This window comes from Lithobates pipiens, unplaced genomic scaffold, assembly GCF_037356315.1.
Source record: "Lithobates pipiens isolate NorthernLeopardFrog02 unplaced genomic scaffold, aLitPip1_a1.2 Scaffold_7, whole genome shotgun sequence".
NCBI lineage: Eukaryota > Metazoa > Chordata > Amphibia > Anura > Ranidae > Lithobates > Lithobates pipiens.
The window spans coordinates 673,140-699,764 of record NW_027507892.1 but is presented as its reverse complement, the minus strand read 5'-3'; the positions used below and the strand labels follow the sequence as shown (position 1 = coordinate 699,764).

The following is a 26,625-nucleotide window of genomic DNA, read 5'->3' as shown; positions in this document are numbered from 1 at the left end:
AAGTGATGTAAAGGGGGACAAAGGACACTACTGTGGGGGGGGGGGGTGGAGTGATGTGAAGCGGGAAAGAGGATACTACTGTGAGGGTGATGTGAAGGGTGACACAGGACACCTCCGGGGGGGGGGGGGCGGTGATGCAAAGGGTGACAGAGGATACTACTATGGGGTGGAGTGATGTAAAAGAGGACAGAGGAATCTACTGTAGGGATGGTAGAGTGATGTGAAGGGGTTAAAAGGATACTACTGTGAGGGTAATGTGGAGGGTGACACAGGACACTACTGTAGGGGGTGATGTGAAGGAGGACAGAGGATACTACTGTGTGGGGAGGGGGGTAGTGATGTAAAGGGGGGCATAGGACACTACAGGGGGGGGTGATGTGAAGGGGGACAGAAGACACTACTGTGGCAAGGGGAGTCATGTGAAGGAGGGCAAAGGACACTAATGGGGGGGGAGTAATGTGAAGGGGGACAGAGGATACTACTGTGAGGGTCATGTGAAGGATAACACAGGATACTACTGTAGGAGGTTATGTAAAGGGGGACAGAGGATACTACTGTAGGGGGTTATGTGAAGGGGGACAGAGGATACTACTGTGGGGGGGTGATGTGAAGGGGGGCAGAGGACACTAATGTGAGGGGGTGATGTGAAGGGGGGCAGAGGACACTAATGTAGGGGGGTGATGTGAAGGGGGGCAGAGGACACTAATGTGGGGGGGTGATGTGAAGGGGGGCAGAGGACACTAATGTGGGGGGTGATGTGAAAGGGGGCAGAGGACACTAATGTGGGGGGTGTGATGTGGAGGGGGCAGAGGACACGAATGTGGGGGGGTGATGTGAAGGGGGGGCAGAGGACACTAATGTGGGGGGGTGATGTGAAGGGGGGCAGAGGACACTTATGTAGGGGGGTGATGTGAAGGGGGGCAGAGGACACTAATGTGGGGGGGGTGATGTGAAAGGGGGCAGAGGACACTAATGTGGGGGGTGTGATGTGGAGGGGGCAGAGGACACTAATGTGGGGGGGTGATGTGAAGGGGCAGAGGACACTAATGTGGGGGGGTGATGTGAAGGGGGTAGAGGACACTAATGTGGGGGGTGATGTGAAGGGGGCAGAGGACACTACTGTGGGGGTGGGGACGATGTGAAGGGGGGCAGAGGACACTACTGTGGTGGGGAGATGCGAAGGGGGGCAGAGGACACTACTATGGGGGGAAGATGTGAAGGGGGGCAGAGGACACTACTGTGGGGGTGGGGAATGATGTGAAGGGGGGCAGAGGACACTAATGTGGGGGGGTGATGTTAAGGGGGGCAGTGGAAACTACTGTGGGGGGGGGGGAGATGTGAAGGGGGCAGTGGACACTACTGTGGGTGGGGAACGATGTGAATGGGGGCAGAGGACACTACTGTGGGGGGGGGGAGATGTGAAGGGGGGCAGAGGACACTATTGCGGGGGGGGGAGACGTGAAGGGGGGCAGAGGACACTACTATGGGGGGGAATGATGTGAAGGAGGACAGAGGACACTAATGTGAAGGAGGGCAGAGGACACTACTATGGGGGGGGGAACGATGTGAAGGGGGACAGAGGACACTAATGTGAAGGGGGGCAGAGGACACTACTGGGGCAGAGGACACTACTGTGGGGGGGGGAGACGTGAAGGGGGGCAGAGGACACTACTGTGGGGGGGAATGATGTGAAGGGGGGCAGAGGACACTACTATGGGGGGGGGGGAACGATGTGAAGGGGGACAGAGGACACTAATGTGAAGGGGGGCAGAGGACACTACTATGGGGGGGGGGGAACGATGTGAAGGGGGACAGAGGACACTAATGTGAAGGGGGGCAGAGGACACTACTGGGGGGCAGAGGACGATGTGAAGGGGGCAGAGAACACTACTGTAAGGGGAGCAATGTGAATTTCAAGCTCTTCATGGTTGCCCACCCCTGGTGTACACCATTCTGGTAAAGAACAAGCATTGTTGACGGTGAACTGTCCAAGTTAATATGGTTGTCCTGTGATCTTACATTTCTGAAAACCTTTTATTAAAAATGTTTTGAGACAGGAGTATCCAATTTGTAGACTTGGTGACAAGGGATCTGGAAGGGTCCCCTGCTAACCAGATATTGATAATTGTAAAAGTGACAGCACAGATTATTTCTATATGTGAAGATCTGGAGCTTTTTCCATTGAAATGCACAGTCAGCGTAGAAGTCGGGCGTCTGGTAGCGGAAATGTAAAGTGGGCTGATGGATCTTATCTGCCATCACTCCTGTTTGTACACGGCACACTCTATTAATGAGCTGTTTTTCCAGTGGTATAAAAACTTTGCCAAATGTCACCTGCCAATCGCAGCACCGAGACTCGCTTTGAGCCGAGAAACCGCATTGTGTGCGGCGTGACCTCAGTGCTGGAAGCTCATCCAAACCCCTGCGGTGGATCACTTCTCACCCGAGGGAAGAGAGAGACCCGGATTTTCTGACACACAGGCCGCGCTTACAGGATTGTTCCAGCAGACCGATTATACTGCAAACAATTTGCTTCCAATATCCTGTTTGGGATATGTTTGTTAATTTGACTAATTAGCAGAAAGTATTAGGATGCTTCTTTGTTGAGACGGATGTTTCACTAATATTGCTAATATTAGATGGTCGTATAAAATACAATAGACGAGTGAAAAAGCAAGCCTGGTACTTTATAGCAACCAATTATAAGTCCTTGTTGCATCTGAATTTATTTTTAGTAAAAAACCCGACACAAATGTAGAGAAAAAGCTTTGCTTAAAGGAGCATTCCGCCTTTTTCAGAAAATAATAAAAAATGTACCCGTTTTACACAAAGCAACAACCTGCATTTATTATTTTTTTGTGTTTGAGCCTGCAAAGCATGGCAGCGGTAATTAGTGGATTGTGGGTGCAAAGCTCTGGATCCTACAGACTCTACCTGCAGCTCCGTATTGAGGCACGCCGCCGGAGAAAGAAGAAGTGAATTATTAAAGACCCGCTTCTGGGCTCTCTTCTTTTGTAGCAGCAGAGCCCCTCCTAATCGGCTGCAAAGGTGAGGCTTGAAATCACCTTATAAAGTGCTGCTGCTTTCCTCTGGAGCCGCGGCTAGGCCTGCCATCTTTTCTTCAAGCCAAACGCGAACACTTTAGCGGCACACAGAAATTTTATATATTTTAAAAAATGTATATTTTTTAGTATAGACACTGTAGGATTGTAAAAGACTTAGGGCAGCTTTGAGTGCCCCAAGGAGAGTGGTAATGCGGCACGCGTATTGCCTTGCGGTGAACCATGGCTGTGACCAAACTATGTTAACAGTGTGAGGCGCTTAAAGGGGCGTGTTTAAAAAAAAAAAAAGGATTCTTGTACCAACACAACAAGTGTCACTGTAAAAAATATGAGATTGGCCTACCTTTAGACTGGGTTTACAATTATGCGAATTGGATGCAGGTCTCCCCGCATCCAATTCGCATGACAGGAGAGCCTGGACATTGTCAGGCAGTAGGGCAGAGATTGTTGTCAGTAGGGCAATGGGCAGTGTCATTAGGGAGGTGGACAGTGTCAGGGCAGTAGACAGTGTGGATGGTATCACTAGGGTAGTGGATGGTGTCAGTAGGACAGTGCACAGTGTGTGAACGGTGTCAGTAGGGTAGTGGACAGTGTGTGGACAGTGTTATTAGGACAGTGTCAGTAGGGTAGTGGACAGTGTCAGTAGGGCAGTGGACAATGTGTGGATGGTATCACTAGAGTAGTGGACAGTGTCAGTAAGGCAGTGATAAGTGTGTAAGTGTGTGGACAGTGTCAGTAGGGCAGTGGATGGTGTCAGTAGGGCAGTGGACAGTGTGTGGACAGTGTCAGTAGGGCAGTGGACAGTGTGTGGACGGTGTCAGTAGGGCAGTGGACAGTGTGTGGACAGTGTCGGTAGGGCAGTGGACAGTGTGTGGATGGTGTCAATAGGGCAGTGCACAGTATGTGAACAATGTCGGTAGGGCAGTGGGCGGTGTCGGTAAGGCAATGGATGGTGTGTGGACGGTGTCAATAGGGCAGTGCACAGTATGGGAACAGTGTCAGTAGGGTAGTGCACAGTGTCGGTAGGGCAGTGGGCGGTGTCAGTAGAGTAGTGGGTGGTGTCAGTAGAGTAGTGGGTGGTGTCGGTAGGGCAGTGGGTGGTGTCGGTAGGGCAGTGGGTGGTGTCGGCAGGGCAGAGTGTACTGTGTCGGTAGAGTAGTGTACTGTGTCGGTAGAGTAGTGTACTGTGTCGGTAGAGTAGTGTACTGTGTCGGTAGAGTAGTGTACTGTGTCGGTAGAGTAGTGTACTGTGTCGGTAGAGTAGTGTACTGTGTCGGTAGAGTAGTGTACTGTGTCGGTAGGGCAGTGGACGGTGTGGGTAGAGTAGTGGCGGTATGGGTAGAGTAGTGGGCGGTGTCGGTAGGGCAGTGTACGGTGTCGGAAGGGCAGTGTGCGGTGTCGGCAGGGCAGTGTGCGGTGTCGGCAGGGCAGTGTGCGGTGTCGGCAGGGCAGTGTGCGGTGTCGGCAGGGCAGTGTGCGGTGTCGGCAGGGCAGTGTGCGGTGTCGGCAGGGCAGTGTGCGGTGTCGGCAGGGCAGTGTGCGGTGTCGGCAGAGCAGTGTGCGGTGTCGGCAGAGCAGTGTGCGGTGTCGGCAGAGCAGTGTGTCGGTAGGGCAGTGGGCGGTGTCGGTAGGACAGTGGGCGGTTTCGGTAGAGCAGTGGACATTATGTGGACGGCGTCAATAGGGCAGTGCACAGTATGTGAAAAGTGTCATTTGGGCAGTGGACAGTGTCAGTAGGGTAGGGGTTGGTATTAGTAGGGCAGTGTACGGTGTGTGCACAGTCAGGTCAGAGGATGGTGTCATTAGGGCAGTGCACAGTGTGTGGACAGTGTCAGTAGGGCAGAGGATTGTGTCAGAATAGCAGTGGATGGTGTCAGTAAGGTAGAGGACGGTGTCAGTAGGGCAGTGTATGGTGTCAGTAGGACATATTCATGAATATTAAACTTATGACGGGGGGCTGTACACATTCTCAACATGTTTCGTGAATTCACTTCTTCAGGAGTGAGGTGGGTATGTTTATTTAGTACATAACTAATACAAAGATATTTAAAATATAACCATATCTTGTTTTGTATGTTGTGTATAATATACACACCTCACTGCTGAAGAAGGCAGTTTGTTCACAAAATGCATTGAGAATGTACAGTATACAGCCTCCCCATCATAAGTTGATTCCTATGAATATGCATTATTGTATTCTTTTGTAGGGATAGAAAAAGGGATATGATTGAGTTATAAGCAGAGATGTGGATCAATACTGTACAAATATTGTATTGAAAAATCATAATAGATGTATGCTAACGAATAACATTTTTAACAGTATAAATAAATTGGTTTACATTATTTGTACTTTTTTAAGGTCCCTTTTGCGCGGTCTTTTCGGGTCCCGTTCACCTTTCAGGTGGACCTGATTGGAAGCTCCATGCAGCTCTTTGGTGAGGGGGATGTAAACAGACTTGCATCCCTTTTAGATCTGCCTTCCTCCGAGTCCGTCCAGGTCTGCAGTCCTTTTACATTTTTTTTTTTTCCTGGACCTAAACGTGACTCCGAGCAGAGCGCCCCCCTGTGGAAAGATCCTATAGGCCCATATTCTTGTTTCTTGGTGTTGGCTACTATGTATGAGAGATGTTGTATACCAAATTGAACATCTGACATCCATTTCTAACTTTTCATAAAAGTAATTCAAAAAATGTTTGCTTTCAGCTACATTAAAAAGGTGAGACTTTGGAATGCTGATATTCTGAGATTAGAATATTTATGCTTGTTATAGCTGTGTGTTTTATTTGTGATGTTCAGTAACTCATATTTCTCACTGAGCAGCACTGAAAAAAAAATCATTCCAATGTAGTAAACATAAACGAGTTTATAGCCCCCGGTGCCCTCCAGGTATTGCATGTGATTAGCCTAGATCTGCTCCTTTCTCAAGCTCTTTAACCACTCGACCTCCTTCCTGACCAGGCCATTTTTTGCGATACGGCACTGAGTTACTTAAACGGACAATTGCGCGATCGTGCAACACTGCAAACAAACAAAATTGACGTCACTTTTTTTCTCACAAATAGAGCTTTCTTTTGGTGGTATTTGATCACCTCTGCGGTTTTTATTTTTTGCGCTATTAACAAAAAAAAGAGCGACAATTTGGGAAAAAAATTCATTATTTTTTTTTTTTTTTGCTATAATAAATATCCCCAAAAAATATATAAAAAAAAATGTCTTTCTCAGTTTAGGCCGAGATGTATTCTTCTTCATATTTTTGGTTAAAAAAAAAAATCGCAATAATCGAATATTGATTGGTTTGCGCAAAAGTTATAGCATCTACAAAATAGGGGTTAGTTTTAATGGCATTTTTATTATAATTTTTTTTTTTTATTAGTAATGGTGGCGATCTGCGATTTGTATCGTGACTGCGACATTGCACTTCGGACACTTTTGACACTATTTTGGGACCGTTGTCCTCTATACAGCATTCAGTGCTATAAAACTGCACTGATTACCATGTAAATGACACTGGTAGGGAAGGGGTTAAACACTAGGGGGCGATCAAAGGGTTAAGTGTGTCCTAGGGAGGTTTTTTTTTTACTTTTTGTGCTATAAACAAAAAATAAAATTTTGAAAACAAAAAACAATAAAAAAAAAACAGTATTTTTTACTTTCTCCTTTAAAACAAATCCAATTAAAAAAAAAAATCTAATTTCTTCATCAATTTAGGCCAATATGAATTCTCCCACATATTTTTGTTTAAAAAAATCCCAATTTGCATATTGATTGGTTTATGTGAAAGTTATAGCGTCTACAAACTATGGTATATATTTATGGAATTTTTTTTTATACTAGTAATGGCGGTGATCAGCGACTTATGGACTGCGATATTGCGGCAGACAAATCGGACACTAACTGACCCTTTTGACGCTGTGCGGGAACCAATGACACTAATACAGTAATCAGTGCTAAAAAAATATGCACTGTCACTGTACTAATGACACTGGCTGGGAAGAGGTTAAACATCTTGGGTGAGAAAAGGGTTAACTGTGTGCCTAGCCAGTGTTTTTGTGTACTGTATGGGCTGCTTTTACTAGGGGGAAGAGATGGAATTTATTCCCTGTTTTGCAGCAACACAGAATCCATCCCTTCCCTGTCAGAACGGAGATCTGCCTCGTTTACATGAGCATATCCCGTTCTGTGTGGTATGATCGGCGGGTGCCGGAGGACATCAAGTGCCGAGCACCCGCAGATTGGTTTCTGCTGTGAATAATCACAGCAGAACGGGCTTGCTGGTGGCGAGCACGCCCCCTGCAGGCAGAAGTGCAAGATCAGGTATATATACATATATACAAAACTGCTATAGATGGTCATCAAGTGGTTAATATGGTTGTAAACCTCAAACATGAAAAATGAACAAAGCATACCACTCTATAGTGTGTACCTTTCTTAATCTAAGTATCATTTCTTTCTGATGCCTCCTTCCTTTGCTATCTGCATGAGTCACTTCTGACAAGTTTTCCTGACACCAAGGGATACAGTAAAAAGGTGACACGGGAGGAATCTCCAGCACACAGCCTGTGAATGACAGCCTGAGCTTTTTTCCCGTGTGCTATGAATTGGGTTGTGTCCCTTCCCTCCCAACCAGCTTTCACTGAGCTCTGCAGAGTGTAACTTCAGCTCCCTGGCCCCTGCTTTCTGAAAGCTTGGACAAGCTGTATAAATTCTGTCGTTTGGATGGCTGCAGAGAAGAGAAAAATTGCAGGTAAACAGGTACAACTTATGTATGAGGATTTTTTTCACCTCTGGGTGTCACCTGAGGCCAGTCACTTCACTGGATATACAGTATGTAAGGTACAACCAGTTTAACATGGAGGAACCCTTAAAATAACTTGCTGGTCTCGGTAACCCCTGCTAATAATTGCTAGCGTGTTGGTCAGTGGAAAGAAAGCTCCGTATATTTGTAGTCATTGGAATAATCTCCCCTCCAGATAGCTAAAAAGATTGTTGTTGTCAGGGGTTACTTGTCTATGAGGCACAAACTGCTCAATATTCAGGGAACCCCTATCGGCCTCTGGAAGAACTTTATACACACAATCTCCTGCACTCGAATGTGCTGCTAATGATCTAGCAGGCTTTCCACTCTTCCAGTTTGTGGTTACAGCGCTGCAGCCCTCCTGAGACTGGAATCCCCTCATTCACAGCACTACAAAACAACAAAAAGGGTGCACCAAACTAACACATTACCATAATGCACTGTTTGTTGAAGAAGAAAAGAAAATGTACTCACAATTTAAGTAGATAAGCATGTCAAAAAGCCAAGAACTGACTGTCTCCAAATCAACTATGCATGTCCTATGACACAGGAAGATCCGTTTTATGTGCAGTATGTCTTTTACGCGTTTTGAGGGGACCTGAAGAAGAGAGGTTATCCCTCGAAACACTTAGGTCATATCTGATGCAAAAGGGTTCTTTCTGCGTTATTGGACATGCATAGTTGGGGTTACATATAATATATAAAAATAAAACGAATTCCCCCACCAACGGGATTTTTAGGCAGCAATAAACAGTAAGCGTAGCATACTATATAAAAAAGATTACTTTATTGTGTGGTAAAAACATGAGCTTCACCCAGGTATTTAAAATAAAAAGATATAAATAGAACCAAGCTTGTACATACAAAAATTGCAATGACAATTGGGCATACACTAAGCAGACCTAACTATAAATATACTGTATAAGATTAGTAACAGCAAAAATAAATTTATAGTTCTAACGCGTTTCAACCACTAGGGTCTTCTTCAGAGAAAGTCTGTTGATAGAGAGACAAGATACAACTTAATAAATCTATCGAATAGGATTAGTATTAAACATATTCTAGATTTGTCAGTGTAATTACCCAGTATGGTATTGCCAAGAGGTTCATACAAATTATAGTGCTTAATGGTGGAGTTTACCCAGGTTCATGCTTAGACGTCCTTCACAGGTTACAAAAGATATATGGTCCATACATCTCGCCACAGAATCCAGCAGTGGGGTGAGGGTCGGAAGCCCAGAGGCGCGGCTCACGAGCGGTCACACGACAAAACCCTATGCCCCACAAAGGTTGTAGGGAATAGGTGCAAGCGTAGGCAGCCTGCCTGTATGGTAAGTCACGCCTGTGGTGAAAATCCCAACATAGTCGCAATTAGACATATATATTTATATATTTGTTTTTTATATTCTATATTATATATATATAGACCCACATATGGGGTATGGAGATATCTTATATATGATTTGTGTGCATATAAAGGGAATATCCCCAGATATCTGTATTCACATCCAAAAAAAAAAAAAAAAAAAAAAAAAAAAGGGGGGGGGGGGGGGGAAGGGGGAGGGAAGGGGGAGGGAAGGGGGAGGGAAGGGGGGGAAAAGAAAAACAAAACTCAGAAGGCAAGCACGTATTGAAAAGAAGGAACAGAAACAGCAAACGTGGTTGAAACACAAAAGAAAACAAACGTGAGATGACATGTGGTAGAAACAGTGTGTGTGATGACAACCCGATATTGGGTGACTGTAGTGAATGAGTGAGTAAATGATGTGCAGGTGAAGTGAAAAGTGTGGGTGTTGGTGTGATGAAAAAAATTAGAGGGATAACATGTTAGGAAATCAGAGTGACAATGGGAAGAGTCACTCTTGACTGTGGCCCTAAAACGGTCTATACCCTACGGCCAATATCTCCGCCTCCGCAGAAACTGTTCTAATGACAGTCTCTTTAAAGAAGAGGCACAGAAACTTCAGACTAGATTCCTTGCGCGAGGATATAGTCGCTCCTGCCTTCGCAGGGCTTACAACAAAGTTGCAGTGTTACCACGCAGGGACCTCTTGTTCTCTAAAAAGGAACGCAGTGACCCTACAGCGGACTCACTGAGGATCATTATGCGCTTCAGTAAACAACACAATATTATTTTGGGTATCATCCAAAAATACTGGTCGATCTTAAAAGACGATCCTAAGATCGGCTGTCTGGTTCCAGCACGCCCCCTTATCTCTTTCAAAAGGGCCTCTTCACTATACGATAAACTGGTGCAGAGCGAATATAGGAATGAGAACAAAAGGTCCAAACACTGCTCAGTTCTCGGCTCCTTCCCTTGCAATCACTGCTCATGTTGTAAATATATTAGACGTGATAAAACCTTCTGTCTACCAAACGGTGCCAACTTTCGACCCACACACTTCGTGAATTGTCAGACACGGGGTGTGGTTTACTTCTTAGAATGCGAGTGTGGGGCGTACTACGTAGGCAAAACAAAACAGGAATTCCATCGCCGAATGTCTAAACATGTGTACAGCATGGAAATTGGCAACTATTACCTGCCGATTGGACGTCACGTTGTGCAAATACACAACTACAGAATGCCTAAGTTTACATTTACAGCCCTGGACCGTATACACATACCTGCTCGGGGGGGCGACTGGAATAAGACCCTATTACAACGGGAACAGAGGTGGATACATAAATTGGATGCCACCTCTTTCCCAGGCCTGAACGAATCGGTCTCTTTTGCTCCCTTCTTAAAGGGGTTCTCCTCAGGGAGGACACAGTAGATACCGGGTGTACCTGCCCCCTTTCTCTGTGAGCCCGTTCTCCTTTATGTTCCCTCTTTTTCTCCTCTCTAACTCTTTAGTAAGTGTCTAGGAACACCCCCTGACCATGCCCCTCTCATAAATTGTTGATAATCTTTAATTATTATGATTACAACCAAACAGGGTACCATGGTATAGTGTTCGCAACTGAACACCATATATTTTTCTGTGATTCATTGTATAATTATGTCATCACTTCATTTTTGCTGTTTGTATATATTTTCTTAGCTATATATTTACTCTGTCTGTCCTTGAATAAAGACGTGCGTTTGCACGTCGGGACATGCATGCTATATGTGTATATGTAATAATCTGAAAAAGAGGTTATTTTATTCTTGTCTTTGGTTAAGCAAATGGCTTCTTTTAGCTAATGGTGTGTTGGGATCGGTCGCCTGTCCCTTTCCCCCCCCCCCCCCTTTTTTTTTTTTTTTTTTTTTTTTTTTTCTTCCCTCCCCCCCTTCTACCCACACACCTTCACCCCATCCCCGTTCTGGGGGTCAGGGGAGGTATTGGACAGTAGCGACATATCCCCACATTGACCTGACCCGGGTTTATGCTTGTCCCCCACTTCTATGGTCCCTCCGCACATTGCTTCCAATGTCCTTCCACCTTTATGTGGAGGAGGTGGTGTGTGGGGGGCTGTTTGCCTCTTTTGCGCGACTCCCCGACAAGGGTAGGAGGGACCCCTGTCTGTGCACATGCAGGGCTCTCTCCACAGATGTCTCCTTATATGACTGGTGCGGGCTGGTCCCGCCCAGCCATTGGAGACACGTATTTCCTTGTCGGTGGCGTCCCTGAACACTTCCGGACGTGCCTCACGTTCGTCTGACCCTTCGTACGGACGGACGTGACGCAATCACGTCGTGCATTTGCGTCGGAAGTGACGTCGTTTCGGGGTCGCTTTACGACCTTCCGGGACGCCGGGGCGCTCACACGAGGTCGACCTGTTTAGGCGGCCAAGCAAGAATAGGCGGTTCCAGCCAATGGGTGGGCGGCCATGCCTGTGATGCAATCCCGGGGCACTATATAACACAGTACACTTGGCAGCATACATCAGCTCCTGTACACAAACAAGGACTCTCGTACCTTTGAATCCCTGGTTGGTAAGTTTGACTATTTGCTAACCTGGCTGACATGCCCCCATTTTACTTAAACAAACTTCTGAAAAACTAGCTTTTCTAACAGCTAGCTCGCTTTATCATTCTATTTATTCTTAGATGGGGGTGCCCCTATGGACTAGGAGTCATTGACCGTATCTGGCACTCTTCCCGGGATAGTTTCCCAGCTACTGTCTCTCCTTTTCCATTTTGGGAATCTTTTGTTCAGCCCAGCTATCCAGGTAACTGTTATCACTCTCAGTATAAACATGGTTTATCACATCTGAATGGTTTCTTTTTTTTCTTTTCTGTCACCTTTCACCAGTTCAACATTAGCATTTCCATGTATTTTCATTTTTACCTCTATCCGTCACTAGCACCCCTATGCACTCCTCCCATTGTCACTCTGATTTCCTAACATGTTATCCCTCTAATTTTTTTCATCACACCAACACCCACACTTTTCACCTCATTATTCACTTCACCTGCACATCATTTACTCACTCATTCACTACAGTCACCCAATATCGGGTTGTCATCACACACACTGTTCCTACCACATGTCATCTCACGTTTGTTTTCTTTTGATTTTCAACCACGTTTGCTGTTTCTGTTCCTTCTTTTCAATACGTGCTTGCCTTCTGAGTTTTGTTTTTCTTTTCCCCCCCTTCCCTCCCCCTTCCCCCCCCCCCCCCTTTTTTTTTTTTTATTTTTTTTATTTATTAATTTTTTTTTTTTGGATGTGAATACAGATATCTGGGGATATTCCCTTTATCTGCACACAAATCATATATAAGATATCCCCATACCCCATATGTGGGTCTATATATATATAATATAGAATATAAAAAACAAATATATAAATATATATGTCTAATTGCGACTATGTTGGGATTTTCACCACAGGCGTGACTTACCATACAGGCAGGCTGCCTACGCTTGCACCTATTCCCTACAACCTTTGTGGGGCATAGGGTTTTGTCGTGTGACCGCTCGTGAGCCGCGCCTCTGGGCTTCCGACCCTCACCCCACTGCTGGATTCTGTGGCGAGATGTATGGACCATATATCTTTTGTAACCTGTGAAGGACGTCTAAGCATGAACCTGGGTAAACTCCACCATTAAGCACTATAATTTGTATGAACCTCTTGGCAATACCATACTGGGTAATTACACTGACAAATCTAGAATATGTTTAATACTAATCCTATTCGATAGATTTATTAAGTTGTATCTTGTCTCTCTATCAACAGACTTTCTCTGAAGAAGACCCTAGTGGTTGAAACGCGTTAGCACTATAAATTTATTTTTGCTGTTACTAATCTTATACAGTATATTTATAGTTAGGTCTGCTTAGTGTATGCCCAATTGTCATTGCAATTTTTGTATGTACAAGCTTGGTTCTATTTATATCTTTTTATTTTAAATACCTGGGTGAAGCTCATGTTTTTACCACACAATAAAGTAATCTTTTTTATATAGTATGCTACGCTTACTGTTTATTGCTGCCTAAAAATCCCGTTGGTGGGGGAATTCGTTTTATTTTTCTGATTCATAGGGGTGAGCAGCACCCTTTTTGCTCTTGTTAGCAGTGTGTTCCTTCCAATACATATAATATATATATATATATATATATATATATATATATATATCTGTTACATAGAAGGTGAGGTCGATAAAAAGACCATCAAGTCCAGCCTATGTGTGTAATTATATGTCAGTATTACATTGTATATCCCTGTATGTTTCGGTTGTTCAGGTGCCTCTATCTAATAGTTTTTGAAACTATCGATGCTCCCCCCGCTGAGACCACCACCTGTGGAAGGGAATTCCACATCCTTGCTGCTCTTATAGTAAAAAAAAAACCCTCTACGTAGTTTAAGGTTTAACCTCTTTTCTTCTAATTTTAGTGAATGGCCGTGTGTCTTATTAAATTCCCTTATGTGGAAAAGTTTTCTCCCTATTGTGGGGTCACCAGTCCGGTATTTATAAATTGAAATCATATCCCCTCTCAAGCGTCTCTTCTCCAGAGAGAATAAGTTCAGTGCTCCCAACCTTTCCTCATAACTAATATCCTCCAGACCCTTTATTAGCTTTGTTGCCCTTCTTTGTACTCGATCCATTTCCAGTACATCCTTCCTGAGGACTGGTGCCCAGAACTGGACAGCATACTCCAGGTGCGGCCGGACCAGAGTCTTGTAGAGCGGGAGAATTGTCGTTTTATCTCTGGAGTGGATCCTCTTTTTAATGCCAATATTCTGTTTGCTTTGTTAGCAGCAGCTTGGCATTACTGAGCCTATCATCTACTAGGACCCCCCAGGTCCTTTTCCATCCTAGATCCCCCCAGAGGTTCTCCCCCAGTCTATAAATTGCACTCAGATTTTTGCCACCCAAATGTATTTTACATTTTTCTACATTGAACCTCATTTGCCATGTAGTTGCCCACCCCATTCATTTGTTCAGATCTTCTTGCAACGTTTCCACATCCTGCGGAGAAGTTATTGCCCTGCTTAGCTTAGTATCGTCCGCAAATACTGAGATTGAACTGTTTACCCCATCCTCCAGGTCATTTATTAACAAATTAAATAGGATTGGTCCCAGCACAGAACCCTGGGGGACCCCACTACCCACCCCTGACCATTTCAAGTGCTCCCCATTTATCACCACCCTCTGAACTCGCCCTTGTAGCCAGATTTCATTCTATGTACTCACCCTATGGTCCATGCCAATGGACCTTATTTTGTACAGTAGTTGATCTGGAGATTGTTGGTTCTTGGTCTTTTGATATGCTTATCCACTGAAAAATTGTTTGTGAGTATACTATTTGCTTTTCTTCTTAATGGTGTAAATGGTAATGTGCTAGGCTGGTGCGCCCTCTCTTTTTTTCTTTTTTTTTTGTAGTCTCTGGAGGAACCCCAGGCTTCCAGGGAACCCTAGTTGAGAATGACTGGCCTAGATGCACCTCAGCAGCACCGTGTGCCTGAAAATTATTGTAAAATGTTGGAAATTTTGCTACAAAAATTGACTAATTTTCTGCTACATTTTTCAATTTTATGCGATTGAGCTGCAGTGATTTAGCGTTCCACTCACTGTTCCATTCTGCACTGTCCTGTGTTGCTTAAGTAGGTTGATTCTGTGCAGTTCCATGTATGGGACATGGGAGGCTCCGCAACAGTGGCTGCAGTGAACCAGTGCTTCCTTACAGACAAGGCCTTGTACATCGTGGTGTGGAACCTGGCCCTGGGGGAAGAGGCGGTGTCCAATCTCCAGTACTGGCTTCTCAATATCGAGGTAAGACGATATTCTACTGAATGTGGCATACATGTGTTCTGACTCCTTTATGTTGATGATGATAATATTATACAAGTAGGGATGAATAGAGTAATTTTGGTGAAGGATTTCAGGGGGGCCTCTCAGTTTTGCTCATTAACCACTTGCCTACCAGGCCAAGTCTGACATTTCTCTCCTACATGTAAAAATCACAATTGTTTTGCTAGAAAATTACACAGAACCCCCAAACATTATATGTGTATGTACTGTATATATATATATACATACATATATGTATATATACATACATATATGTATTTATATATATATATATATATATATATATATATATATTTTTTTTTTTTTTAGCAGAGACCCTAGAGAATAAGATGGGGGTCATTGCAACTTTTTTTATCTCACACGGTATTTGAACAGTAATTTTTAAAACACTTTTTTGGGGGGGGGGTTCATGAATTAAGAAAAAAAGTTAGCCCAATTTTTTTTGTATAAATGTGAAAGATGTTATGCCGAGTAAATAGATACCTAACATGTCGCGCTTCAAAATTGCGCACACACGTATAGAATGGTGCCAAACTTCAGTACTTCAGTCCCCATAGGCGACGCTTATGTTTTTTTTTTTGTTTTGTTTTTTTACAGTTTACCTGTTTTTGAGTTACAGAGGAGGTCTAGTGCTAGAATTATTGCTCTCGTTCTAACGTTTGCGGTGATACCTCACATGTGTGTTTTGAATGTCGTTTACATATGTGGGTGCGACTTGCGTATGTGTTCGCTTCTGCGAGCGAGCATGTGGGGACAGGGGCACTTTACAAGTTTATGTAAATATCCCTTGTAATAGGAATAAGCATGACAGGTCCTCTTTACAGTGAGATCTGGGGTCAGTAAGTCCCCACATCTCACCCCTAGGCTGAAAAGCCTGAAATCCCCCAAAAAAAAATATCTCGGCTTTCCAGCCGAGGCGGCACCATTTTTTTTTAGAATGCAGAGGTGTGACGTCACAACATCGCCCCCGACCCCCTGAATGATCAGAGAGACTCCGGGGACACTCTGGCTCACCAGAAATCCCTATGGTCCGCATCTGGGGCCTGTTGATTCCTTCTCCGGTTTGCGATTAAGCAGCTGAACAGCCACTATGATCATTCTTGCTGCAGGCATCATTCAGATATCACCGCTCAAAGTCTGCTACATCATATGACGTTAGGCGAACGGCAAGCGGTTAAACTGCTTAAGTGAAATTTGTTTTTAAAAACACCTTTTTTTTTTCTTTTATGTAGAGGGTGTGTTTAGGGGTGTATTTAGGATAGTTTAGAATATTTCAAGTGATTATAAAGGCTTAAAGGCTTGTTTTTTTCCCCCCTATAAATATAACAAACATGTCATACTTCCCTGCTCTGTTGTAGTGGATTTTGCACAGAGCAACCTGGATCCTTCTCTTCTTGGGTCCCTCTTCTGTGCTCCTGGCTTCTCCCTGCTGTTAAGTGTGCCCACAGTAAGCAGCTTGCTATGGGGGGAACCCGAGCTGAGTCACAGCTCCCTGTATCCATTCAGACACAGAGCTCTGACCCATCTGTCCCGATTGGCTGGCTGACTTTGATTGACAGCAGCGGGAGACAATGGCACCACTGTCAGGAGGGAGAATCTCGGGCAGGTGAGACACTCGTAGACATTGCTGGACAGAGAGGGGCCTCAGGTAGGCATTAGGAGGACTGAGAGTGGCTTAATGCATTAAGATAAAAAACCTTCTGTCTTTACAATCCCTTTCATTAGGGGTATATTTATAAAAAAAAAAAAAATTGCGGAGCTATTGCTCCCGGCAAACTGCATGCACATTTGTTCTGTGCAAATGGGGCAAAACTCAATGCTGTTAGGCCAATTTCTCTCCAAGTTAAATGTTTTTTATGTATACAGAATAGCATGAATGACCACTTGTTGCCCACCCTACCGCACTGTACTGCAGGCGAGCGGCAGCTGTAAGCAAAGTGACTGCCTACTTCTGGGTTTAGGGCAGGGGTGCCCAACCTTTTGAAGAGCGAGGGCCACTTAGGTGAATTGGTAATTGGTTGCGGGCCACAATGAGCGGAGCGGGAGGATGACAGGTCCGTGTCCACAGACACAGCCCACTCTACTCTATGGGCCCTCTGAGCCAATCCGATTTGTCCAGACGGAAGGGGCAGATCCCTTTCTATATTTTTTTTTTTTAGGTAGGCGGGTGTAAACAGACACAAGTCCATTTACATCTGCTGCTCCATAGAGGTGAATAGTAAGTCTGATTGGGTCTGACCAATCATGTGAAAGGGGCCTAAGGCTGCATTCACACTACCAAAGCGTGGGGGCAGCGCAGTGAACCTGTGGATTTTCTGCGGGTTAACTGCACTTAGCCATAAACTTCTATTATATTCTGCAGTTGTGGTGCACTTTCTGAAGGCGCAACAAACCCGCAGGTAATAACAGAAGTCTATGGCTCAATGCAGGTAACCCGCAGCCACTTGCTTCCACTACCAGTGGCTTCAATCACAAAACTGCTGCTCTGGGATGGTTGGTCGGCATGCACATGTGCACCCCCCACTCTGCTCCTGCTGTGACTGTACAGAGCGGGGAGCCTTCTCAGCAAGTCCCAACTAATGATTCACGGCAGGGACATGCTGATCAGCTGTGTACATTCACGGCCAAGAGCTCTGTGTTGACAATCAACACAGAGCTCTGTACACAGGGAATCATCTGTGTTTCTCTTCCCTGCAAAGCGGGGATGAGAAACTTGGAGATGAGTTAGTAAGAGCAGCATGCTGCACACACATTACACATAGGCACACTTTTAACCCAGCATATATATCATAGCTTCTAGGCACTAAATCTTTCATGCAAACCAATCAATAAAGGGATTTTTGTTTTTTGTTTTTTAAATCAAAAACGTAGCAGAATTTTACTTTAGTCAAAATTTATGAAGAAACTAGATTTTTTTTTTAAATTAGATATGTTTTATGGCAGAGTAAAAAAAAATATATATATTTTAAATGTGGTGATTAAATACCACCAAAACAAAGCTCTATTTGTGTGAAAAAAATGTTTATAAATTTAGTTTAGCTACAGCATTGTATGACCGCACATTTACCAGTTAAAGTAGCGCAGTGCCAAAAATTGGCCTGGTCATGGGGTTGGGGGGGGGACCTTCTGGAGCTTAAATTTTGAACCCTACGGAGTAAGACTGGGATGCCATTATAGTTCATGTGCATGTAAAGGCAGGCGTCCTGATACTTTTGACAATATAGTGTATATTTTTAAAAACTTTGGAATAAAATTCATTGACTCTTTTGTGGCATCATCGAATGCTGTGACGCAAAAATTTTTAGAATTGCATATGAATGTTTGAATAAAAGTCTACTGGTGTATGGGAAGCTTTAATTGACAATTTTATCTCCCAAAGCCCTCAGGCTATCTCATCTAGAATCTGTACTCAGCTGTACTTTGGTGATGGCTCACATGGATTTATTTTTTATTTTTTATGCTATTTCTTTCCAGGCAAAAGCACCCAATTCTGTGGTTTTAGTGGTGGGGACACACCTAGACTTCATAGAGACCAAGTTTCGTTTGGAGAGAATAGCCACTCTCCGTGCCTACGTTTTGGCTCTCTGCCGTTCTCCATCAGGTTCTAGGGCTACAGGGTTTCCTGATATAACCATCAAACACTTACAGTGAGTATTATCTGCTTTTCTTTCTTTCCCTCCCCCTCTTTTCATTGACTGGAAGTGCAAATTCATCTTTTCAGAAAAATGAAAAGGTGAACTTGCGCCTTACACCCACCCCACCCCTCCAGTCCTCACTGTACTTACCTCCATGGGTGATTAACTGTCAGTGCCAATGCAGCCAGTGTAGCAATCTCGGGAATTGAAATCCATGCTCCACTTTTTGCAGGGCTTCAAGGATAGATCAGAGCAATTTTGGTTGGTCAGCCCTGGCACAGAGAATCGCTCTGATCTGTCCTGGAAGTGCTGCAAAAAGTAGAGGGAGGATTTCAAATCCCCGGAGTGTTACACTGGCTGTCTGGGCACTGACAGCTAATCATCCATAGAGGTAAGTACAGTGGGGACCAAGGAAGGGTGTAGGGTGTTAGTTCACTTTTCTTATTTTTTCTGAAATGGAGAATTAACCCTTTAAAAGAGAAGTACGGGTTCTTAAAAAAATATATATAATTACCAGTACTCACCTGGGTAGATACGTCATCGGTCCGATGCTGCATCTGGTCCTCCCGCTGCTTCTAAAGCTGGCCATACACCTATAGATTATCTGCAGATTTTCTATGGTTAGATGGAAAAAGTTGGAGATTCCTCCATCCACACAGTTTAGCGAACATTAAGAAATCTGTTGTACTTTTTCCATCTAACCATAGAAAATCTGGCGATAATCTATAGGTGTATGGCCAGCTTTAGACTGAGACCTGAGCGATCAAAGACCGCTGAATGATCAGTTGTCAGTCTTCAGCGAGCAGAGAGCTCTTGACTGTCAGTCTCTGGATCCCTTCTCTGCTCCTCCAGTGCTTACTGGAGCGCTGGACTGTGGAGGGGACAGGAGCGGCTAGCTCAGGCTCTCAGTGGCTCACTGAGAGGCTGAGCCAGTTTCCAGTCTAGGCATCTAAGTGGACCCCGGCATCTGGGATGTTTCCAGAGCCTGGACCAGCTAAAGCCCACTGTCAGCTGAAAATGGGTCACAGGAGTAACAATTGACTTCTCCTGTGATCCATAGGAGAAGTAGGGCCAAAAAACCTTTGGCCCTACTTCTCCTTCAAGCTTTATCCTGAACCCCACAAAGCCTTGAGCCACCCAAAAAATGTTAGAGTTCTAGTTGGAACCTATACTTACAGATGTAATCAATCTTAGATTCTCAAAGAAGGATCTCCTTGACATAATCCCATACTCCTGTCCTCCTTGGAGATTAAAGTGTCCCTGCCCATTTAGCAAGGGGCATGAGAACCCCCTTACATTGGTCACAGCAGGTGTGCACACCAAGCAAGTGAACTGATGACACCTTGAGAGATATAAAAACTCTAAAGCTGCCCATAGATGGGGAGAATTTAGATTGGAAATTCTTGGGAAAAGAATACTCGAAGAAAGTTTGTTCGTTTTTGTCCAAGCATTAGTGGGGTCAAATCGGCGTTTATTGTCAACTGCAGTGACAAGAAAATTTTAAGGGGCAGGGTAGGAAATTTTTCTCGAACTAACACATTTCTAACAGTGTATGTGGTTTTTGTTCGGTAAAGTTGATTCATTGCAAAGGCAAATGTTAAAAACAGACTGTCAGAAACCATTTAATCAGGCCGAGACAGAAGTACAGGTAAATCACACTTGTTTAATAATAAAGGTAAAAAGAACAAACGTAGTCAAAACATAGCCAAAGCACAGTAACCGGAACGGATAGTCAGCCAAGCCAGAAGTCAGGGATCAATGTAGTGGAACAGCAAGCAGGATCTGGAGCCAGAATGGATGTCAGCGAAGCAGGTCTTGAACAGGATCGCAGGAGAGCGTTTCTGTGATGTTGACCAAGGCTAAGGCAGAGATCCTCTGGGCTGGACGGCTTAAGTAGGCAGGACTGACGAGCAGGATATCATCAACAGCTGAGTAACTGTGGAGAGATAGGAGCTGGCAAATAGCCGACAGCTGAATGGCCAGCTCTGAGAAGGAAGGGCTGAGCCCAGCGCTGACACAAACACAGGCTTTCCTTCTAATGTTATGGGAATTTTCATAAGACTTTTCCTAAGAATTTTTCGTTTCGAAATTCTATCCTCTATGGCCACCTTAAGGAGGCTTACCAAAATCTAAAGCCGCCTTGTGATCCTCAAACAAGGGTTATTAAAATCAGTCTATTTTAATGCATATATAATGTATTCAAGAGGAAGTAAACTCTCCCACTCTGATGCTTCTTTTCATTTAGTCCATTATAATAAATCATTATCAGACTATAGCCACTGTAATCCAGCCCAAATCGCATATTACTTACTGTTTAAAGAAACTTTAAAAAACTTGTTTCCAGGGGTTAGGCAGCTCCATCTTAAGTATTGTTTTCTGAGTCCACAGTGGAGTGCATTTCCGCCCTTACATTGAGCACTTCCTGTACTGTTAACCAAGCCTCCTTTTCAATCCAACGTTTCTATGGCAATCCTGCTTCCCTGTTCATAGCTTACTTGTTTATTTCATAGTATTTACTTGTGCCGATGTCTAATGTTTTCCCTTTGTCAGACTTATCAGCTTCAGCTGGTAAGACTGCAGTAATGGCCAAGTTTAGACTGTATGTGAGGTCACATGGTCACATGGTGTGTAGGAGGAAGCTCTGAATGATTAGCAGAGTTCAGTGTTGTGCTGTAGGAAGTCCTGATAACAGATAGATAAGCACATAGAGAGTGTGCCTTAAATCAGGGGAGATCTGGGCATGCTCAGTGACTTCATTCTACAGAACAACAAGGATTACAACAATACTAAGCAAGTAAGGAGATATCTACAAGCAGTGTTCATTGGGGTTTTTTATGCTGATTTACATGGGACAAAGTTGTGGGGGAGGGTTTACAACCACTTTCAATGGTACTTTGCTTTCCCTGTTAAATGTAGAGAATTACGCATATTGATGTTTTCTCTTTGCCAGTGAGCTCTCCTGCAGGACGCTTGAAGGTTTGGATGGGTTACGACACCTCATCTTCCATGCGGCTTGTAATATGAAGGACGTGGGGAGCACAATTGGATCCCAAAAACTAGTAGGGAGACTGGTAAATAATCTATGACTTTTCAATGTGGTTGTCTGTACTGTATTTTCTTTTAGTTTGCTCTAATTTTCTTCTTCACAGACTTCCTTTATCTGCACCTTCAAATATATGACAGTCACACACTGAAGGGAACTCATCTGGTGATCTAACAAACCGGACCTCAGATCTAAGCCACTTTCCACCTAATCCATCAGTACGGTGTGAAAGGCTCAATGACCAGTAGAGTCTCACAAACTGGAGGAAACTCAGGAAAGATGGGGTTCTGGGTGGGCTGGTTTTAAGGTGGCATCTGGTAAAGGACAAGACTGTGTATTGCGGACCTGGATTTTAACATCTTCCTGTGTGTAGAAGAAAACTAGTTGTGGATTAAAGCAGTACTCAACAAAAATAACCTAAAATGCATAGCACATGCAAGATAAAGTAAAAAAAAAAAAAATTCTTGCTTTAATCCAGAGATTTTCTTGGCAATACTTTTTTTTTTTTTTTTTGCTGCTTTTAGATGTCCTTAGTTGGATGGGCAGCATCATTCAACTTACCTGCTCTATGTAATGATTTTGCACAGAGCAGCCCTGGCCCTCCTCTCCTCGGGTCCCCCACCGGCGCTGTCCGCTCCTCAACCCTTACCGAGTGCCCCCGTAGAAAGCCGCTTGTTATGGGAGCACTCGTGCGCGTTCCCTCCCGAGCCGCCTCCCTATGTCCATTGACACTTGAGGCCTTTCTCCCTCCCCACTGGCTGTGATCGGGCAGCAGCAGGAGCCAATGGCTACCGCTGCTGTTTCTGAGCCAATGAGGAGGGAGAGAGCTGCTGCTCTCATGCACATCGCTGGATTGAGATCGGACTCAGGTAAGTATTTAGGGTGACAGACAATGCAGAGGTAAAACATAGGTGTCTGCACATTGAAGTATTGCTATTTTTGACTATAAATAGTCATTTGAGTAAGTACAATGTAACGTTCTATTGCTTCATTGTGTTTATTATTTCATTGATATGTAGGTGTGACCTTTGATCGACTTATGACATCAGTTGGGGAACCTTTTACATAAAATGTATTCCTACATAAACCCCTTATTAACCCAAAAGCTCCCATTCCTCCCCTTCTCCCCTATTATTTTTTTATTTCTATAATTTTATTATTACCGTAATAGTTAAAGAGGAACTGCAGTCGTTTCACATAATTTGGAATAAAAACATCTTTGCCATTCTGAAGCTTCCCTCCAACCACTTTGCATATTATTTTATATATATATTGTGATTCTGTACTTGCCAAATATGCTGCAGATAGGGTTGCCACCTTTTCTTCATGACAAACCCAAGGAGAGTAGTAATGCGGTACGCATGGCGTGCCATAGAAAAAAGTGGGTGTGGCCAAATTATTTTGCTGACCTCATCGCCCTGCCCCCCAGTGATGCCGAACCTGACCCCAGACAGCCGTCTGCAGCTCCCAGGTGGCAACAGATTTGTGTGTGACTATCTTGGTTACTTGGGGAGCCACAGCCTGGTCTGAATAATGTGTCCCAGTTTCAGTCCGCCTGAAACCTAGACACATAATTCAAAACCTGGACTGTCTGGGTGAATCCCGGACAGGTGGCAACCCTAGCTGCAGAAATATCCCTCCACTGAATCTGGCTGCATCCATTTTAACTGTGGGCAGCTGAAGCTGCTGCCTGTCCAGTTCCTAGATTTTCAGACACCTCCAGCTCTGCAGCTCTCATTGACCCTCTTATGAGTTACCCCCCCCCCCCCTTCCTGGCAAACTCTCAGGAGAGTGAGGCCGCGTACACATGGGCGGACTGTTCGCCCAACTTTGTTTGTCAAACAGTTTCGGCAAACAGTCCGCTCAAAATTAGCATGGACGGACATGGCCACACACGGCACTTTTTGAGCGGACTGTTTCAGCGAACTGTTTGACAAACAGTTCGCTCAACTTTTGAAATGAACGGACTCGCCCACGTAAGGCGGAGGCAAATCCGCCCATTTCGAGCGCGTGTACAGGTAGGCGGGGCCCGCGAAGGAGACGTCGCGGGCTCCGCCGCCTGGAATGGACTTAAAGGGGAACCCCAACGCCGAAAAAAATCGGCGTGGGGGTTCCCCCAAAGTCCACAACAGACCCTTGTCCGAGCACGCTACCCGGCCGGCCAGGAAAGGGGGGCGAGCGAGCGCGCCCCCTCCTCCTGAGCCGTACCAGGCCGCGTGCCCTCAACATGGGGGGGGTGCCTTGGGGAAGGGGGGGCCGCGCGGCCCCCCACCCCAAAGCACCTTGTCCCCATGTTGATGAGGACAAGGGCCTCTTCCCGACAACCCTGGCCGTTGGTTGTCGGGGTCTGCGGGCGGGGGGCTTATCGGAATCCGGGAGCCCCCTTTAAGAAGGGGGCCCCCGGATACCGGCCCCCCACCCTATGTGAATGAGTATGGGGTACAATGTACCCCTACCCATTCACCTGTGAAATAAAGTACAAAAAAAAACACAACACAGAGAAAAAATATTTTATTGCACAGCTCCGGGGGTCTTCCGTCTTCGGGGGTCTTCTCGCCGGACTCCTCCGCTATCTTCGTGTAGCTCTTTTACTAGCGGAGGAGCCCGGCTTTCTTCCTCCCCGCCGCCGGCCTCTTCTCCCGACTTCGGGGGTCTTGTCCCCATCTTCGGTTCTTCTGCCGGGCCACCGCGCCTTCTTATAGCTCTTTTACAGGTGGTGGCCCGGTCTTCTGTCGCCGCTGCCTTCCGTTCTTCTGTCGCCGCCTTCGGTTCTTCTGCCGGGCCACCGCGCCTTCTTGTAGCTCTTTTACAGGCGGTGGCCCGGTCTTCTGTCGCCGCTGTCGCTGTCGCCGTCGCCGCCTTCCGTTCTTCTTCTTCTTGTTCTTCTTCTTCTTCCCCAGGAGATGTTGACACGTCGCTCTCTCGGGCCGGAATGCCAGAGCCGCGCTGTGCGGTCACTTATATAGTGACAATGGGGCGGTGTCACATGGTATATGTCACATGGGTTGGTCAAATGGGTTGATGTCACATGGGGACTATGACATCGTAAGGGGGCGGGGTCACCATGTGACCAACCCATGTGACATATACCATGTGACACCGCCCCATTGTCACTATATAAGTGACTGCACAGCGCGGCTCTGGCATTCCGGCCGGAGAGAGCGACGTGTCAACATCTCCTGGGGAAGAAGAAGAAGAACAAGAAGAAGAAGAAGAACGGAAGGCGGCGACGGCGACAGCGACAGCGGCGACAGAAGACCGGGCCACCGCCTGTAAAAGAGCTACAAGAAGGCGCGGTGGCCCGGCAGAAGAACCGAAGGCGGCGACAGAAGAACGGAAGGCAGCGGCGACAGAAGACCGGGCCACCGCCTGTAAAAGAGCTATAAGAAGGCGCGGTGGCCCGGCAGAAGAACCGAAGAGGGGGACAAGACCCCCGAAGTCGGGAGAAGAGGCCGGCGGCGGGGAGGAAGAAAGCTGGGCTCCTCCGCTAGTAAAAGAGCTACACGAAGATAGCGGAGGAGTCCGGCGAGAAGACCCCCGAAGACGGAAGACCCCCGGAGCTGTGCAATAAAATATTTTTTCTCTGTGTTGTGTTTTTTTTTTGTACTTTATTTCACAGGTGAATGGGTAGGGGTACATTGTACCTCATACTCATTCACATAGGGTGGGGGGCCGGTATCCGGGGGCCCCCTTCTTAAAGGGGGCTCCCGGATTCCGATAAGCCCCCCGCCCGCAGACCCCGACAACCAACGGCCAGGGTTGTCGGGAAGAGGCCCTTGTCCTCATCAACATGGGGACAAGGTGCTTTGGGGTGGGGGGGCCGCGCGGGCCCCCCTTCCCCAAGGCACCCCCCCATGTTGAGGGCACGCGGCCTGGTACGGCTCAGGAGGGGGGGCGCGCTCGCTCGCCCCCCTTTCCTGGCCGGCCGGGTAGCGTGCTCGGACAAGGGTCTGTTGTGGACTTTGGGGGAACCCCCACGCCGATTTTTTTCGGCGTTGGGGTTCCCCTTTAAGCCCATTCCAGGCGGCGGAGCCCGCGACGTCTCCGTCGCGGGCCCCGCCTACCTTCACACGCGCTCGAAATGAGCAGACTCCTCCGAGCGGGAACAGTTTGCTCATTTCGAAAGTAGCCTACACACGGGCGGACTGTTCGCTCAAACACAGTTTCAGCGGACAGTTTTTCGGAATTTCCGAAAGACTTTGTCCGTCAAACTGTCCGCTGAAACTGTCCGCTGAAAGCCCACACACGAGCGGACTGTCCGCCCAAACACTGTTCAGCGGACAAGGTTGGGCGAACAGTCCGCCCGTGTGTACGCGGCCTGAGAGAGAGAGCTGTGCTTGATGTCATAAGCCTAGGCTAATGACCAGACAAGAAACAGGAAGTGGACTGTATTATAAGGTATTTACTGGCAGAAAAAAAAAAGTTTTACTATCCACAGTTAAAACAACAACAAGGGCAGAAGATTTAATAGATGAAAAAATGACTGAAGGTCCGATTTAATGTTCTTTTCATTATCACTTTGTTTTGCGTTGCAAAAAAGAAAATGCTCAAAATTTAAAACAAAAAGCATATTTTTAATTTGCAAACATCTTTGCCATACTTTGTACTTGAAACATCATCGGTGACCTTTTAAAGGCCAAGTCCACCTTTTGCAAAGAAATAAAATTACAAGCAGGAAAAAAAAAAATGTCCATTTATTTTTTGTAAATGAGCTTGCAAAGCATTGTGACTAAAATCAGTAAAATTGCGAGTGCAATGCCAGTAATGAATGCAAAGCAATGAAAAGTGCTCTATAAATGGAGGAGGTGGATCTTTCATTCATCTGCCCCGTCCTCCATTCATAGAGTGCTT

The 26,625-nt window shown here is 45.6% G+C and overlaps 1 protein-coding gene and 1 long non-coding RNA gene across 2 annotated transcripts in view; both read left to right on the top strand.

Annotated features, from left to right (window-relative positions):
- Window positions 1-26,625, top strand: part of LOC143959292 (leucine-rich repeat serine/threonine-protein kinase 1-like) — a gene marked incomplete in the record, with an annotated part of 364,255 nt that overhangs the window by 224,291 nt on the left and 113,339 nt on the right. The window contains 3 exon segments of the mRNA XM_077467970.1: window positions 14,893-15,057; window positions 18,571-18,743; window positions 21,682-21,802. Of these exon segments, the coding sequence (XP_077324096.1) occupies window positions 14,893-15,057; window positions 18,571-18,743; window positions 21,682-21,802 (459 nt within the window).
- LOC143959315 (uncharacterized) lies at window positions 11,726-13,361 on the top strand. Its single transcript, XR_013270204.1, has 3 exons — window positions 11,726-11,773; window positions 11,888-12,009; window positions 12,674-13,361. It is a non-coding gene; the product is annotated as an uncharacterized LOC143959315 (long non-coding RNA).